Below are 18,063 nucleotides of genomic sequence, written 5' to 3'. Positions count from 1 at the left end.
GTGAATTTTAAATGATGCTAGTGATACATTTCATGTAACTGATGATTTACATTCAGGAAACAAGAAGCTTTTTTTTAACTGCACCAACATTTGTGAGTTTAAATGAGCTACAACATTACTTAAAATAATTAGGTAACAATATTCTTTCTAAATTACAATTCAGAGGATTTTTTAATTCAAACTAAATCTTAAGTCCTATCATATATTATTATCAACTAATTATTGAGCAATAATATATCTCAAATATATAAATAATGTTAATTATTATAAATGTTGGTCCAGTGCTTCTCACATATGTGAAATGTGAGGTCCCCCTAACATTTCACACAATGGAGTTATTCGGGGAGCTCGCAGTAAAGTATTACTTTCACTGTAACCTGCATTATTTATTCCTTCAACAGCACTACAACAAAAAATCTGAATTCCTCAAGCGCTTCATCAAAGGCCGATGAAATGTGGATCGAAGCTTAGCCCACCGTATCCACTGCAAACTTGGGAACTTCTCTTTCTCTCTCTCTATGATTTTGTATCAAAACATTTGCTCATTGTCTCATTTCTTTTCTCTTGTTCATCACTTCGTTCCTGTAAAAGCAGTGACGGTGTAAAATACACGAGACATGAACAGTTTTGTCGGTTGGTGAGGCTGACGGTGTCTCAAATACTGTGCGGTGTCTCACAACTGCACTCCACCCCATTTAAAAAACAAATTAAAAAATTCCAAACTCATAAAAAAGTGAAGCTACTGAGCAGCTGATAAATTGAATTAGCTAAAATAAATGGCCTCCACAGCAAGCGTCCTTGGAGTCGAGCACGGGTCCCTGGCTACAAACGGACACATGTTTCACAGAGGCGTAACTAAATGACTAGTAAAGTTTTCACAACCATTGTTCTGTCCGAGCCGTTCTCTTTGACCTCTTCAAAATCCCTTCCCCCAGTCAACTGCCCCCACCCTATCACTCCACCTCGTCCCCCCTCCCACCAAATAAAATAAAAAAATGTTTTAAAAATCATTAAAAATCATTGGTACACAAATTCAAAGATCTAGCCTCTCCTGTCACCAAATTAATTTAAGACTGACAAGAAATATAAGGAAAATCAGGCTTATTTTGTTAATACTTGGGAACGGAGTTTAAAGTCCGACTAAAGAAGTTAAAGCAGGCAACAAATGAATCAATAGAGCCATGAAGAGTGCTCCTGAGATTTCAGGCAGATGGATTCTTCTTAGGGACAGAACTTGTAAAAAGTGCTAAGAGGAAAGCACTTACCACACAGATCCTGACGTCCGAGCCCAAGAACGAAAGCTTCCTATCTTGTCTATCTCCAATCCACTTCCATTTTTCTGAGTTACTATATTGCAACCCCCACCCCACAGAGAGCCGGATAGCAGAGAGTGCGACAGAGAGAGGGAGAGAGTCAAACACACACACACACACACACACACACTGGGGTGGGTCGGTGGGGGGGCTTAGTCCTGGTGTGGAGATGGAGGGGACCATTGCAGCTGTGCACTTCGTCAGTATCTCCTCAAATCCAATCCTCTGCTCCATGTGTGTCTGCAGCACCGCGGAAAAAGGCAACGGAAACAAAGTGATCCTCTTACACACAGCCCAGAGAGAGAGAGAGAGAGAGGGAGAGAGACGAACAAGGCGAGGAGCAAGAAAGAGTGCGAGAAACATACGCGGGGAAGGGTAGGGAAAGAAAACAAGTGAGCTCGTTTGAAGGCCGAGGAAGCTCGAGTATAAGCAGGTTCAAGTTTTCAGCGTTTTCTTTTACTTTGCCACAGAATGCCGGCCGAGTGGGAGGGAACAAGTGAGAGCTTCTAGGAAGGCAAGGAAATAGTGCATAATACCTTCCAGCTTCCTTCAACCCCCCCTTCTCCCTCCCTCCCTCTCTCCCTCCCTCTGTCGCTTTTCTCTCCCTCTCTATCAGTCTTTCTTTCAGTCTCTCAGTCCAGTAATAACCCTGTCTGTGGCAACCCCCCTCCACTGGGTGCAGGAATGCAAAGCAAGAGTTTCAAGAGGCCCAGTTAGACAACCTCAGAGTCACTGCACCTTGACCCACAGGTCAGACGCAGGGCGTGTATATATATATACATATATATATATACATACGTGTGTGTGTGTGTGTGTGTGTGTGTGTGTGTGTGTGTGTGTGTGTGTGTGTGTGTGTGTGTGTGTGTATGCGTGTGCACACGTTAAAGGGGTGTGGAGCTTTTAGTTGTGTCTGTGTGTACCTAAATCTGTGGGGCAGCTTTACCTCACCAGATCATATAACCATACCTGGACAGCCACTTGACAGAGATAATACTGGTGGACACTTACACCACTGCCGCAATCAGGGTAACACTTACTGCTGCTACATGGCAACAATGACTGCCTTCACTCAGCAAGATTAATTGTATTAAATTGTTCTGGACCTTTCCAAATGACCAAATAACTCAAATTAAAACATCCACTCGTGGTGCTCTGCTGAATTAATCTGAAGAAGCTGCTGTTTCTGGACAGCCCACAGTGTTGGAGTGAAGCACATTCAATCACACAGGTTTACAAAGGAGTGTCAATTTGGGAATTTATTTACACGTGTATGTCATAATTTCATCATTTGCTGTTTAAAGTCCACTCCAAATGGCAAATATCACAAACAACACACACATGCAAAATGAAAAAAGAAAAACATTAATGGGATCCCTCTTTCTTTTTTTGTAGCAATTCAAAGATGACATGAGACACGGCTGGAGCTGAAGTTAGCTTTTGTTTTTTTACTTTCAGATTACTGGCAGTTAAACAGACACACACACACTCTCTGGAGTGGACTTGGTTTTGCTTGGACAGTGTGCTGAAACAAGCGTTTAAATCCCGCCAATCAGGCAGGTTTGCATCATTTGAATGAGACAAGCTGGTACAGTCCTCCAGTCGGTGCCCAGTATTGTGGCTGTCCTGCATGTTTAAAACCTATTCTTCTAATTCATTCAAGTGTTCCTATTAATACGGGTCCATCCTGCCCCCTCCCAGTCTATTTGCCAATCCCTCAAACGAACACAGTTCCCATAGCTTATGAACAAAAAACACTGCATCGGGGCATACAGACAGTTTACCATTGTTTGTTTAAATCATTAATGCAAATATTATAGATTTACTTTTGTTTTGAAGACTTCCATCTCCGTATGGACACCTTTTATCAATAAAAAGTACTAAAAGTCTCCATGAGCTGTTTGCAATACAGCTGTTATAATGGATAGTTAACAAGGAAAGTTGTGAAAAGCCTCTCACATACACTCAAACACATCAGTGATGGAACAGCAAAACGCTAAAAAAAAAAAAGGATCGTATCACTTACCAGTTGACATTTCATATTTGTGCATCAGTCTCCATCAGCAGAATAGCACTGACTGGGTGATGAAAGGCATACTTTACTTTATGCATCCACTTATAAGACCCATCTGTGCTCATATCACAAAGTAAGGTTTAATGAGGTTACAGGACCCCACATAAAAGGAGACGGCTTGCTCAATTGGACACTTGAATGCTTACATAAAACCCAGGTTCCATATATTTGCATTTCTGAAGAAGCTTGCATAACCATGATTTTGTTTTCAGATGCAAATGATTTGGTACAATATATATATATATTTGTCAAGGTGCAGTGACTCTTTATATATATATATATATATATATATATATATATATATAAAGATAGATAGATAGATAGATAGATAGATAGATAGATAGATAGATAGATAGATAGATAGATAGATATACACATATATAACCCTAAAAAGATTTTAGCTTTGCTGCTAAGAGAAAAATCACCAGGTAGAACAGGAAGACACATGTCACCCTGTCACCCTGTAAAACACTCACTGCCTTCACTAAGTGCAGGCCAGTTGTGCTAATGTGCAGTCGCTTCACAAAGAGGCAGAAAAAATCCTGTTAGCGTGTGTGATGATAAATATTTAGAGATCGTGAAAATAAACAGATATTATCGCACTATATTTGAGTCCATTTTAGTCCTCTCGGGGCAACAATGAAAGCAGAAGAAGGATTTTAAAAGATTTCTGTTAAAGCAAGGAAAGCTGCTTATTAGTAAATGGTTCACAACTGAGACTTTGTGAGAGGGAGACGCAGCCCCTAAAAAAAACATTTTTAAATTCTAAATTTTTCTTATTTGGAGAAAAAAAAGTTTTCATAAACTGTCTCTATGTGCATTAGGGCTGCCACGATTAGTCGACTATTAAAATAATGGTTTGTGGCAGCCCTAATGTGCATGCAGTTTTAATGTCTTGGTTACCACTGAAATCAAAGTACATTTAGGCAATATTCCAAATACACACTGGCTGGAAGCCTTCCAATATGGCTGACAAGTGAGCTAACTATTAAGGACCTAATACAGGTTTAGTAAACCAAGAATATTTTCTTGTGAAACTTTGTAAATTTTAAATTTATTTTTAATCATCATAATAAATATTGACACTTTATTCATGATAATTATTTCTGGATCTTTACCCTACAATATGAAGCACCTTGAGGGTGATGTTGTTGTGATTTGGCACTATATGATGACCAAGCTAATTAACTCCTATCATCAGTGTTAGACCACAGTCATTTTTAAAACTGTGAGCACAAGGCAGAACAATAAAAAAAATGTGTTATTTATCACCATCTTCTGAGTAAAATGTAAAATACATTGTTACAGGTTACTGAATTTCTATGAAAAATGATATAAAATAATTTCTGCTTAATGCCTTTTCATGTGTTTTTGACCAGTGGTGACTGTCTGGAAGATTCTGGTCTTTTGTCCAATTTGGTGGAACCACTTTGGGTTGTCTCTTGGACCTCATCCTGCCTTGACTTTCACTGCTTTCTCTGCATAATTTCATTCACAACATCAGTAGTATTGTTCTGCTGACAGAATCATCATTCACCTAGAAACCAAACTGACAGCCGTGAGTCACGAACACTGAATGAATATCAAACAGAGCAAAGCTAGCCATCCTTTACACAGTAAAAGGCTTTGGATTGTGCCATGTTACCTACAGATATAAACTTCTTTGAAAATTATTTGTTGCCCCACAATTTTTCTTAATGGAAATTTAGAGCTGGAAACAGCTCTAAATGCTAACCACAATAAAGAAAGAATTAGGATAATTTGAACACAAACTTAAGGTAAGTCGTGTTTGACATAAGGATGAAAGTACTAAAATTCCTATATGTGCCAAATAAAAGGATATTTAATATACTTGCCAGTAAATAATATGATTGGACGTTGGTTTAAATAGGTGACCATGGCTCAGGAGGTAGAGTAGATCATCTACTAATTGGAAGGTTGATGGTTTGATCCCTAGCTGCTCCAATCTGCATGCCAAAGTATCCTTATGCAAGATACTGAACGTGTGAAAGCACTTGTGTGATGCTACCAATGTTACCAATGTCCAGTTTCTTCATCCATCCATTTTCTTCTGCTTATCCAATTCACAGTTGCACGGGGATCAGAGCCTATTCCAGCAGTCACTGGGGTCAGTTTCTTCATATTGGAGTTAAAAATGAAAATAAAACAATTTTCTGCTGCTTTTGAATTTTCAGCCTCTTACTAAGTGCTAGTCGCTCTTCTCTCTGCTAGTCCTTTTCAACAGCATGTAGAGCAGGACATTAATACATAGCCTACAGTTAAACCTTATTGTCCTATGGCGAGTCTGCCTAAACTGGATTAGCTTCAGCTCTGTCACAAAAAAATAAATAAATAATAATATAGTAGCATTTTAGAATAATAGTAAAAACGCTGGGCCAAGTTTGAAGTTGTATAGAGCTGCATTGGGATTTTTGTTCTCCTTCTCCGTTCTTATTCTTCTTTTCACTCTGGAGGTAGCTCAGATATATCTCTAGCCTGCTGCTGCCCTCCACAGGTAACGAACAGCCACACAATTCAGTCAGTGTTTCAACTGCATGAGAAAAAGCAATAAATAGTCCCAATACTGTTCACATGCATGTGCTTCTGGAGGAATTTAAATTCATACAGCTCATAAAGCACGTGGGCTGGATAGATATTTACAAAAATATAAGATATGCTATTATAATTCAGATCCAACCTTACTGGGACTTAGTGAAGCTAAACTGTGTGCTTAACATTTTTATTCTCTCATTATCATTTTATGTAGAGCATGCTGAATTTCCTGCGCTAACATGGGCAGGAAACATCTGACAGCATCTGTTTGTTTGATCCTTAACGTGTGACGCAATCACTGTTAAGATTTCACGGCAGCTTGGAGGTGTTCAAACCTCTCACAGCCCTCCTCTGCTGTATGGGAAAACTGAGTGTTTAAATACTACACGCAGAGCGAGTCCTGATCCATAAACAGTCAAAGGAATGTGTGGAGCAGTCTACACAGTCTGTCCCTTTGTTTCTCACAAACACACATTAGCAATATCTTAAAGTTTCTCTGTCCTTTTACTGAGCCAATCCAGGGTTGAAAGGGGGAAATATCCAAATGCCAATAAAAATGAAAAACTTACTTGTTTACATGAACGATGAGCTCAGCACCACAATACAGCAGAGATGCATCACTGTGCTCTCCATGCTGTGAAAACAACGACATTTAGTGAGGGCAGATTAGAGGATGTCATGTGTGGTATCTTAGTACAGTGCCTCAATTCACTTTATTCGGTATTCAGCTTTTAAAGTATCTCACACATTCAAACAGTGTGCGGAAAGCCGTGGGCTACAATCATTTATATATTATTCTTTCTATTTTTGTGGCTCTTGAAAATGACCGAGGACACCTGAGTTATACACAATAATGTTTGGTGTTCCGGCCTAAAAGAAAGTATGGTGTCAGGGAATTCATATTTCAAATCATTCACTAAAATCCCAAACATTTAAGGGAATGTGTGCCTGAATAAGTAAAAACACTGGAAGAAAAGATATCAAAAAACTCAAATGAAAAATATTTTGCATTTTTCCGGAACTTCTCAACCCTGTCTCTCAGTAAATTAAAGAAGCCAAAATCTTCAACAGCCTTAACAAAGATGATTAGAACAAAACAGAAAGTCAAGACAAATTTCCTTTGTTTGATTAGACCAGAATGTATCTTTGACAAATTCAAGTCAAAAATAGCAGCAAATAGAAGGAAAGAAAAGTTATCTGATGAAAATGTATTTATTTAAAAAGATATTTTACTGCTAACAGCAGCTGGTTGAACTCACCCTGTAGTTTCCTCTGTTGTTTTCCTCCAAATGAGGGAGAGGAAGGATCCAAGGCTTTCTTGGCTGATGCAGCATTTTTCCTGGCAGCTTTGATGCTGCTTTTCATTGTAGAAATGTATGGCCTTTGCTCTACACACCAATATCAACCTTTCAAATTAATTCTACCTATAAAATAAAAGTTTATCGTTAAGCAAACCATAGCTAATGCATCCGGTAAACTAGCTAAGTTTTAAGCTAAGCTAATTAACGCAACAATTAATAAAATTGTAATTTTGATGTAAATTTAGACTTTAATTAGCATCCAAAGAACAAATAAGATACATAATAAGATGTTAAGAGTCTTTCAGAGATGCAGGGAAACACTGAAAAAAGACGTGAAAAGTGCAGATGGTTAGCTGCAGCTAACAGGTACATACATCAACCTGACAGTCACAGCAGGCAGAGCAGAGGGCCTGGTGCAAAGGTGCTGTATGTAACTGTGAGAGAGCCCAGGTAATGGGATAGACAGTTTGATGGATAACTGTACTATCTATGATAACTACTAAGAATCAAAATAAATATGTATCCTGTAAACCTGGAGGTTCTTATTCTGCAGTTTTGTCATTCTGAGTCATCCCTCCTGTCTACCAAGTTATTTTTTCACAAATAAATGTGCTATATTTTCTCTCTCTCTCTTGTTCTTTTCTGTGGTTCAGACATGTGTGAGTCACTACATTTGTGCTTGGCTATAATTTTCCATTAGTGCAAGAAATCACATGTACACTGTCCATGTGAAAATATTTGCCAGTCTTTTTAAATTCAAACTTCAGATGTAACACAAAGGGTTTAAGTCGGACTCAGAGTCCTTGACTAAGTCAAATTCCATTCAGTGGCTCTGGCTGGACTTATGCCCGTGAGGCGTGGGGCCCCTGGAGGTGTTCTGTGGGGTCTGACTGAGGGAGATTGGTAGAGGATGCTTTGGGGCTTTTGCAGAAGTAGAGTTTTAAGTGCTGAGGATAAATTTGGCAGCACATTTATAGGTTCTTGAAAATTTAGGCTATTTTTTGTTACATTATCTACAATTACACAGGCTATGCAGTAATTTTTTTTTACTTTAGTGACCTCTGTGGTTTTACATCAACCTCAAAAAATAACCACTTGCTAGTACCTGATTTTTAAAAAGGATAATAATATTAGACACTATAAAAAGGTTCAAATCAATAAAAAATACAATTTTTACAATCTTCATATATAACCTATGATACAGTAGTGTGCGCAGTACACATTTAAATGTGCTATGAAAGTAACTGTTAGCAGTTCCGATAATGTGTGGAATACTATTAATGATGTGTTATAAATATTTACAACAGGAATGCATTTAAAGCTCACAGGTACGTACATGGGCTCCACTCCAGCAGTCACATTGCGGCCTGTGAAAGAGGTGTGAATAAAACATAACTACGCCTACTAATAACCTTTTTGTCAGACCTTAGTGAAGCAAACGGAAACTTTTTTTCATTTAAACACATATGCACGTAATGTCAGATTAGTGGTGGGGATAATTTGTCGTGCTGAGAGTTGCAGGCTCTTCCCAGGATTGGACATGTTTGGCGAGGTGTGAGTGTGTCTTGGAGGCCAGGTCAACGCCTTGAGCTCATTGTCATCTGTCTGTAGACATGTTTTGATCAGAAACCATAGCAGCCACACAGAGATGGTCGAAAAAATCCTCCCCCTCACCCCAACAGTTGACAGCAGATGGCTGCCCCTCCCTGAAACTGGTTCTGCTGTTAAAAGGGAGTTTTTTCTTCCCACTGTTGCCTAAGTGCTGGCTCAAAAAGGGTCATATGATTATTGGGGTTTCTCTGTATTATTGTAGGGTCTTTACATTACAATATAGAGTGCCTTGAGGCAAGTGTTGCTATGATTTGGCACTATATAAATAAAACTAAAAAACCAAATAAGGTTTTTGCATGTCCTGATACACAATGCCAAAGGTAGTCTGATTACAAATGTTAGTCAGTTAGTAATGTTCTTGAAACTGCACTTGTGTCAGGCCACAGTAGCTGTGCAGCCATGGGTCCTGCTGAAATGGGGGTATAGCCTGTTACTGGATCTGATTTTGGATCACCAAATTCGAAGTGAAGTTGGAGAGTCCCGGTTATTCTTTTCTCACTAGCTGAATTCTTTTTCATAACTTCAGGTTTTCTTCAGCTTGGCCTGATGCATGTTGCAATAATTCACCGGTGTGAAGAAAAAGAGGAATAAAAAAGAACAGACTGTTGAGCTGTTTAAAAGCCTTTTATTTCTGCCTCCATACCTACAGAGTGCCCTGGGTAGTATATCCAGACTCCTTCAGAGCAGGATTAGGTATTTGTATATATCCAGAATAGCCTAAAAACCTTCCATAAAAAAGTGCCTGCACTCAAACACTCAAACTCCCTTCGCTTTGCAGAATGGTCCAACAATCTGTTTTCTGCTTATACACATAAGCCATCATAAAAAAATATCGATTTTGTCTTAATTATAAGCTTCTTGCAGACTTGTAATTATAAATGGCCCGGTCATTTAGGTAGTTCCCAAACGTAGTGAAAATCAGTGTGTTTAAAAGCTACTATAATTAATACATGTTGGCTTGGCAGCTATCGTACCCACCATCAGTCATGCAGACAAGTTTTTCATAGCTGCTGCCAATATCAAGTTCCCTGTCATATGCATTAGTCAAACTGTTGATATAAAGAAAGGTTCTTTAAGGACAGCCTCATAAATACCTTTAACATTGCTTATTCTCTCCTCCTGCCAAACAGCCAGAGGGTTCAAAATAAAACTAGATATGCTAAGTGAGCTGGCAGGAAGACAATGCTCTTAGTGAGCTCCTCGGTGATCTGGGCCATGAGCTGGTGGGGGGAGGGGGACAAATTAAAGAAGAACACCGTGGACCGAAAGGGCTTAAGGTAATGATTTATGGTCCCGGGATCCAGCAAATGTTTCGTCATGTATTAATAGCATCTTCATTTTTTCCCCTTTTAATCGACTGGAAGCCAAGACGCTCTTTTTGCTGATTGTGACTTTGCCTAAATGGGAAGCTGAATGTTAAACATCTGGAGTACTCACTGCGGCCTCTTCACTGTGCATTTGTGACTTCATTTCTTAGCAGCTGCTTCTAAAAAGGAAAAGGATTCACTGCCACTTTAGCCTTACCTCATAGACACCAATTAAAAACTTAGTGCAGGAGATTAACCGGAAAAACTAATGTGCTTTACTGCAGTGACTAAGAAGTGGCAAATTACAGTCATGAAAAAACATGTAACAGCTGCCACTATTGAACGCTGATGTGCATTTATTTAAGTAACTACAGTCATAGTTTGTACACATTATTCTTGAACACATTTTATTCATGCCAGGCCTGTTTTACCTTACTGTTGGTTAGCAATGTGTCAAAACTACGGTGTCATTTTAAGTACAACGACACAAAATTAAGCAACGACAAAAAGAAAAACACAAAAACATCTCAGGAAATACAACATTAAATAAAACACACACGCAACATTTAACAAAAGAACAACGCTACCAAAAAGACGATATATATTAGCAAGATATTATATCTTGTTAATAATTTTACCTCCTCACTACGTACGACTCTGGATACTGTAGCTCCTGTGAAAACTAAGGCCTCAAATCAGAAGTGGTATAATTCTCAAACACGTAGCCTAAAGCAGATGACTCGTAAGCTGGAGAGGAAATGGATGTCACAAATTTAGAGGATCATCATTTAGCCTGGAGAAATAGTTTCTCTTCAGCACTGTAGCCAGGCTGACAAACAGCCAGAGCTCTGTTGAGCCAACCATCCCTTTAACGTTAACTAGTAATGACTTCATGAACTTCTTCACAAATAAAATTTTAATCATTAGAGAAAAAATTACCAATAATATTATAATATTATTATAATAATATTATCTACAGCTGCTTTCAGTACCACTGATATTCATTTAGACTCTTTTTCTCCAATTGATCTTTCTGAGTTAACTTCAATAATTACTTCCTCCAAACCATCAACGTGTCTTTTAGACCCCATTCCTACAAAACTGCTCAAAGAAGTCCTGCCATTAATTAATTCTTCAATCTTAAATATGATCAACCTATCTCTAATAATCGGCTATGTACCACAGGCCTTCAAGCTGGCTGTAGTTAAACCTGTACTTAAAATCTCTAGACCCAGCTGTCTTAGCTAATTATAGGCCAAACTCCAACCTTCCTTTCATATCAAAAATCCTTGAAAGAGTAGTTGTCAAACAGCTAACAGACTCCAATTTGTACATGTAAATGGAGAGTCCTCTTCACACGCTGAGGTTAATTATGGAGTTCCACAGGGTTCAGTGCTAGGACCAATTCTGTTTACATTATACACGCTTCCCTTAGGCAGCATCATTAGAAGACTCTATCTGTCCATGAAGCCAGATAACACACACCAATTAGTTAAACTGCAGGAATGTCTTAAAGACATAAAGACCTGGATGGCCGCTAACTTTCTGCTTCTTAATTCAGATAAAACTGAGGTTATTGTACTCGGCCCTGAAAATCTTAGAAATATTGTTATATCTTCACTCCTAGTTACTAGTATAACAATGATACTTGGACCACGACGTAACTTGAGGTATTTATTATAACGGCATAACTTAACATGGAGCTAGCCCAAGCGACAGCCTAAAGCTTTTATCCCATAATGCATCTGGGCATGACCGCTACGGGTCCTGTTATAACCCAAAATACACAACATCTCCTCCCCTCTTACAAAGGATGTACTACGAAATAAACAGGTGATCTACTCACAAACTTCAGTCTTCACTGGTACATGACAGTAATAGACTCACAAACATTTCACCTCTTATTAACTGTAAGGTTACAACACCAACTCTTCTAATTGCTATCTTGGGGAGTGAGGGTGGACTACCTCAACCTCCCCCATGACCCATGGGGATTATTCTGCCCCGTTCATTTGGGTCAGGTGCCATCTAATAACTCAGACGAACAGGAGGCCGCCGCTCTCTGTCGGGGTATCGGCGGTCTGTGGTAACGTCAGTCTGTGTGCTCTCTTGTGGAGCCTTTGTTCCTGACACCGAAGATGTCTCAGTCTCTCTTACAGTCTCATTTACAGGTGGAACCACTGTTCCTGATGTGGTGGAGTTCTCTACTTGTGTGTGTGAAGGGGCTGCCGAGTCGATGAGTGCATTTCCAAGATCTCCGCAAGACCCTTCTGCAGACACTGGTGCGGACCGGAGTAGCTGATCCACGTGTCTTCTCCACACTCCATCGGCCACCTGAACTGTATATGAAACTGGACCAGTTTGAGCAATGACAGTTGCAGGAACCCACTTGTGTACTCCTCGGTAGTTCCTGGCCTGCACTGACTCGCCGGTGCTGAAGACTCTGTCCTTGACCTTTTGACCCCTGTACATGATTTGTTTCTCTTGTTGTTTTTGTAGAGTGTCCTTCACAGTTGAGGGTTTCAAAAGATCAAAGGTAGTGCGCAGATCTCTTTTGAACATTGCGTTGGCAGGAGATGTCCTTGTGGTAGCATGTGGACTATTCCGGTAGTTAAGCAGAAACTTGTGCAGTCTCTGATGCAGTGTTCCTTGGCCTTGTGATGTTTTCAGTGCATGTTTCATTGTCTGAACAAACCTTTCTGCAAGACCATTCGTTGCAGGATGGTATGGAGCTGACGTAATGTGCTGCACTCCATTAGCCTGTAGGAAAGCCTCCATTTCCTGTGAAACCAGTTGAGGTCCATTGTCAGAGACTATCTGAGTAGGAGATCCAAACCTACTGAACATTTCTCCTAGAGCTTCTATGGTCTTTTCAGTGGTGGCTGATTTCATGATGGTCACTTCAGGCCATTTACTGTGTGCATCAACAGCTACAAGAAACATTTTGTCCTCGTATGGACCTGCAAAGTCAATGTGTACCCGATGCCATGGCTCCTGTGGGAACTCCCAGGGAGGAGAGGAGCAAGTGGTGGGTTGTTCCGGACCATCTGACACGAAGAGCAGTTTTTAGCAATCTCCTCAATCTGTTTGTCCATATTTGGCCACCAAAAATAGCTTCTCGCTATTTCCTTCATTCTCACTATTCCACTATGTCCTGCATGCAGTTGCTTCAACAGTTTTGGTCGCAATGACATGGGAATGATGACTCTCCTCCCCCACAGCAAACATCCCGCCTGAACAGAAAGCTCCGCCCGCTTTCCCAGGAAAGCCTTCAGGTCTACACCCTTACTTGCAGGCAGACCCTTAATGATCCAGTCCAGCACTGCTGCCAACACAGGGTCATTTCTGGACGCCTTTTTCACCTGCACAGCCGAAACAGGTGCTGTCTCTACCTCCCTGAAGTAGAGGATCTCAACTGTGTCAGAGACGGGTTTTTTAACAGGAAGGGGTAACCTGGACAACCCATCTGCATTGCAATGAGACTCCGATTTGCGATACTTGATGTCATAAGAATGTCCTGACAATATCAACGCCCACCTCTGGAGACGTGAAGCAGCAAGAGATGGAATCCCTGTATAGGGTCCCAGGATGGTTGTGAGAGGCCTATGGTCAGTAAACAGTGTAAACTTCCTACCGTACAGGTACTGGTGGAATTTCCGAACACCGAATACAATGCTCAGCGCCTCTCGTTCCAGCTGAGCATAGTTGGACTCTGCTATGTTTAATGTCCTTGATGCGAATGCAATTGGCCTTTCTTCGCCATTTGGGAGAATGTGGGAAATCACTGCCCCCACCCCATAGGGAGAAGCATCACAAGCAAGCTGAATTGGGAACTTGGGATTGAAGTGGGTTAGCACCTCAGATGCAGTCAGTGAATCCTTTGCCTTTTGAAAGGCCTCTTGGCAGCTTGCTGTCCACTCCCATGCTTCTTCCTTGCGTAGCAGGTTGTGCAGTGGTTTCAGGAGTGATGCCAAGTTGGGTATGAACCGTCCGTAGTAGTTCAACAGCCCTAAGAAAGACTTTAACTGACTGACATTTCGTGGTGGGGGTGCATCCACGATTGCTGTGATCTTCGAAGGTGCAGTGTGAAGTCCATTTGCATCAATCACGTGCCCTAGATATTCCACAGATGACTGGAAAAAGTCACATTTCTCCTTACGGACTCTCAATCCGTATTCCTTCAGCCTCTGAAGGGTCGCATCCAAGTTGCGCAGATGCTCTTCATCATCTGCTCCTGTACACAGGATATCATCCAGATAGCATTGCACACCAGGTAATCCGCTCAGGATTTGATCAATCACTCGTTGAAACAATGCTGGAGCTGATGTGATGCCAAAAGGCAACCTGCAAAATCTGAAAAGTCCCTTATGTGTGTTAATAGTCAACATGTCACGTGACTGCTCTTCAACGTGCATTTGCAGGTAAGCTTGGTTGAGATCTATTTTGCTGAACTTTTGTCCTCCACTCAGACCAGCAAATAAGTCATCAATCAGCGGAAGGGGATACTGCTCTGCTGTTAATACAGGATTCACGGATACCTTGAAGTCTCCGCAGATCCGGATTCTGCCGTCCTTTTTAGGAACTGGAACGATGGGCGTGGCCCACTCGCTGGTCGTAACCGGCTCCAGAACACCATTCTTGACCAATGCGTCTAAATTAGACTCCACCTTGGGCCGAATGGCGTACGGCACAGGTCTAGCCTTCATAAAGACTGGCTTGGAGTCAGGCTTGAGATGCAGCTTCACTGTAATTTTTTTCATGCTGCCCAGTTCCTCACGAAAAACCTCCTGGTGTTTTCCCAGTATGGCCTGTAGCTGAGAGGAACCATGCGACAGCTTTCTCACTCCTTGCCAGTTGAGTCTGATTGTTTTGAGCCACACACGTCCCATTATAGCAGGGCAGTTCTTCTGCATAACATACACAGGCAGCTTAGCAGTTTGGCCATTGTATTGAACAGTCACCTCTGCCATTCCTTTCATAGGCACTCGATGTCCAGTATATCCTTTAAATACTGTGTCGGAGGGTTTGAGTGGAAGGTGCTTCAGACATGTCCTATAGACATTATATGACACTAGTGATGCTTTTGACCCAGTGTCAATCTGCATTTTTACAACATGTCCCTCCAGTTTGGGCTTGACCCAAAAGCCGTCTGAGGTTTCATCCACCTTCAGTATTCGCACAGTATTTATTGCAGACAACACTTCTTCATCTGAGGAGTCATTTGCTCTATCCTCATGAAGCTTAACTGTGTGAACATGTCTTTCTTTTTTGAATCTTGCAGTGCCTCTTTTATTTCCAGGCTTTGAGCCCTTATCCTTGCACCTTTTGTTCCTGCATGCCCGTGCTACATGACCTTTTTTTCCACAGTTGTTGCAATCCATTTCTTTGCACCAGCAATCACTAGCAAGGTGTCCTAACTTGCCACAGCGGAAGCATGGTCCCTGTGCATTTGCTTTACCATTGTCTAGTTTGTGTACTCTGTCTGTAGCATGTAGCGCATGGGCTTCTTTTGATGCCATTTCCATGGTCACACTGATATTAATTGCCTTCTCAAGAGTCAAGTCACTTTCCGTGAGCAATTTCTTCTGTGCAGCTTCATTTCTTAAACCACACACGAGTCTGTCTCTTAATGTGTCATTTAAAACATCTTTAAACTCACAGTGTTCAGCTAATTTGCGTAACGATGCAACGAACATTGTGACAGACTCACCCTCTTCTTGGTTTCGCTTGTGAAACCTGAACCGTTCAGCAATCACGAGGGGCTTGGGCGAGAAGTGTTTGGTCAGTGTGTCCACGATCTCTGTGAAACTTTTATTGCCTGGCTTTGCTGGCTGTAGCAGGCTCCTTAGCAGGGTAAAAGTCTTTGGGCCTATCACACTCAAAAAAATGGGCACCAGTTTAGCATCCTGTATGTCGTTAGCCGCAACGAAATATCCAAAACGCTCCGTATATGAGCTCCATTGCTCCGTGCTTTCGTCGAAGGGACCGATAGGGCCAGTAACTCCAGCCATTACTCGGCTCCTGGTTGAATGGCACTCTTCCCCTCACAACTGTTCCTTTTCGTAACGTCTCTTTTAACCGTTTATGTTTTGGTTAGCGTCACTTACGGAGTCTGCCTTCGTCGTCCTGTCCGCTGTACATTCCTCCCTGTTTCGCTGAGAAAAAAAAGCGGCATCCACCTTCGCACACCGGGTGTGTCGTCCTCCCTCCGGCGCCGTCTAACACCAAGTCAGCACGAGGCAGCAGCAGGGGAAAAAAAGTGTAAAACTCCAAAGCGGACTGCAGCGTCGGTCCAGACGTCCTCGTCGCCACTTTTGTTATATCTTCACTCCGGGTTACTAGTATAACAATGATACTCGGACCACGACGTAACTTGAGGTATTTATTATAACGGCATAACTTAACATGGAGCTAGCCCGAGCGACAGCCTAAAGCTTTTATCCCATAATGCATCTGGGCATGACCGCTACGGGTCCTGTTATAACCCAAAATACACAACAAATATGGTATCTAAGCAGATTCTTACTCTGGATGGCATTACCTTGGCCTCCAGTAACACTGTGAGGAACATCATTTTTGACCTGGACATGTCCTTCAACGCGACCGTGGCTCAGGGGGTTGGGAAGCTCATCTATAACCGGAAGGTCGCTGGTTCAATCCCCGGGCTCTCTGTCCTGGTCGTTGTGTCCTTGGGCAAGACACTTTACTCTACTTGCCTACTGGTGTTGGCCAGAGGGGCTGATGGTGCGATATGGCAGCCTCGCTTCTGTCAGTCTGCCCCAGGGCAGCTGTGGCTACAACCGTAGCTTACCTCCAGCAGTGTGTGAATGAATAGTGGCATTGTAAAGCGCTTTGGGTGCCTTGAAAAGTGCTATATAAATCCAGTCCATTATCATTATATTAAACAAATATGTAAGACTGCTTTCTTCCATTTGCGCAACATCTCTAAAGTTAGAAATATCCTGTCTCAGAGTGATGCTAAAAAACTAGTTCATGCATTTATTACTTCCAGGCTGGACTACTGTAATTCATTATTATCAGGATGTCCAAAAAACTCACTGAAAAGCCTTCAGCTGATCCAAAATGCTGCAGCAAGAGTCCTGACAGGGACTAGAAAGAGAGCAGATTTCTCCTGTTTTGGCTTCCCTTCATTGGCTTCCTGTTAAATCCAGAATTGAATTCAAAATCCTGCTCCTCACATACAAGGTCTTAAATAATCAGGCCCCATCTTATCTTAATGACCTTGTAGTACCATATCGCCCTATTAGAGCGCTTCGCTCTCGCTCTGCAGGCCTACTTGTTGTTCCTAGAGTATTTAAAAGTAGAATGGGAGGCAGAGCCTTCAGTTTTCAGGCCCCTCTTCTGTGGAACCAGCTTCCAGTTTGGATTCGGGAGACAGACACTATCTCTATCCCTCCCTGAGCCTGGTTCTGCTGGAGGTTTCTTCCTGTTAAAAGGGAGTTTTTCCTTCCCACTGTCACCAAAGTGCTTGGTCATAGGAGGTCATATGATTGTTGGGTTTTTCTTTGTATGTATTATTGTACAATCTACTGTGCAATATAAAGCACCTTGAGGCGACTGCTGTTGTGATTTGGCGCTGTGTAAATAAAACTGAATTGAATTGAACTGAATAAAAAAAAACTATTGCAATTTTTGTATTTATTTGCAGGGTGTTTTTACAAGTTTGAAAAGTAAAGTTTTGTTGTTGTTTTTCAGAACATTCACGATTGTTGTTTTTGTAATGTTGTGTTTGCGCTCGTTGTGATTAGCATAAAGATTTGCAGCTTTGCAGCAGCCCGTACAAATGTCTGTGACACAGCTGTTGGTCAAGTTCCCAGAGGTAGTCGTTTCTGGAGATTTATTGTCTCATTACCCTCTCTGTCTTCTGTTGGTTTTCTGGTTCCTTT

At 41.3% G+C, this 18,063-nt stretch overlaps 2 protein-coding genes and 1 long non-coding RNA gene across 3 annotated transcripts in view; all 3 read right to left on the bottom strand.

Moving 5' to 3' along the window:
- LOC120721455 overlaps nt 1-1,846 on the bottom strand; it is a 44,459-nt gene extending 42,613 nt beyond the window's left edge. The window contains exon 1 of the long non-coding RNA XR_005693168.1: nt 1,266-1,846. This is a non-coding gene — a long non-coding RNA (uncharacterized LOC120721455). The remainder of the gene's footprint in view (nt 1-1,265) is intronic.
- A 10,308-nt stretch (nt 1,847-12,154) lies between these two features.
- On the bottom strand, nt 12,155-13,077 carry LOC120721449 (uncharacterized protein K02A2.6). The gene has a single exon (XM_040011799.1). The coding sequence runs from the start codon at nt 13,046-13,048 to the stop codon at nt 12,185-12,187; it is 864 nt and encodes a 287-aa protein (XP_039867733.1). The 5' UTR covers nt 13,049-13,077; the 3' UTR covers nt 12,155-12,184.
- LOC120721441 (uncharacterized protein K02A2.6-like) lies at nt 13,072-16,676 on the bottom strand. The gene has a single exon (XM_040011785.1). The coding sequence runs from the start codon at nt 16,165-16,167 to the stop codon at nt 13,087-13,089; it is 3,081 nt and encodes a 1,026-aa protein (XP_039867719.1). The 5' UTR covers nt 16,168-16,676; the 3' UTR covers nt 13,072-13,086.
- Nucleotides 16,677-18,063: the final 1,387 nt, after the last annotated feature.

Source organism: Simochromis diagramma, unplaced genomic scaffold, assembly GCF_900408965.1.
Source record: "Simochromis diagramma unplaced genomic scaffold, fSimDia1.1 OVJJ01000123.1, whole genome shotgun sequence".
Lineage (NCBI taxonomy): Eukaryota > Metazoa > Chordata > Actinopteri > Cichliformes > Cichlidae > Simochromis > Simochromis diagramma.
Note: the sequence above shows the minus strand (reverse complement) of the source record. Positions and strands in the feature narration are given on the sequence as shown.

Excerpts from the sequence above, each read along its gene's own strand:
- LOC120721441 (XM_040011785.1), bottom strand. The coding sequence starts at position 16,167 with ATGGCTGGAGTTACTGGCCCTATCGGTCCCTTCGACGAAAGCACGGAG.
- LOC120721449 (XM_040011799.1), bottom strand. The coding sequence starts at position 13,048 with ATGAAATCAGCCACCACTGAAAAGACCATAGAAGCTCTAGGAGAAATG.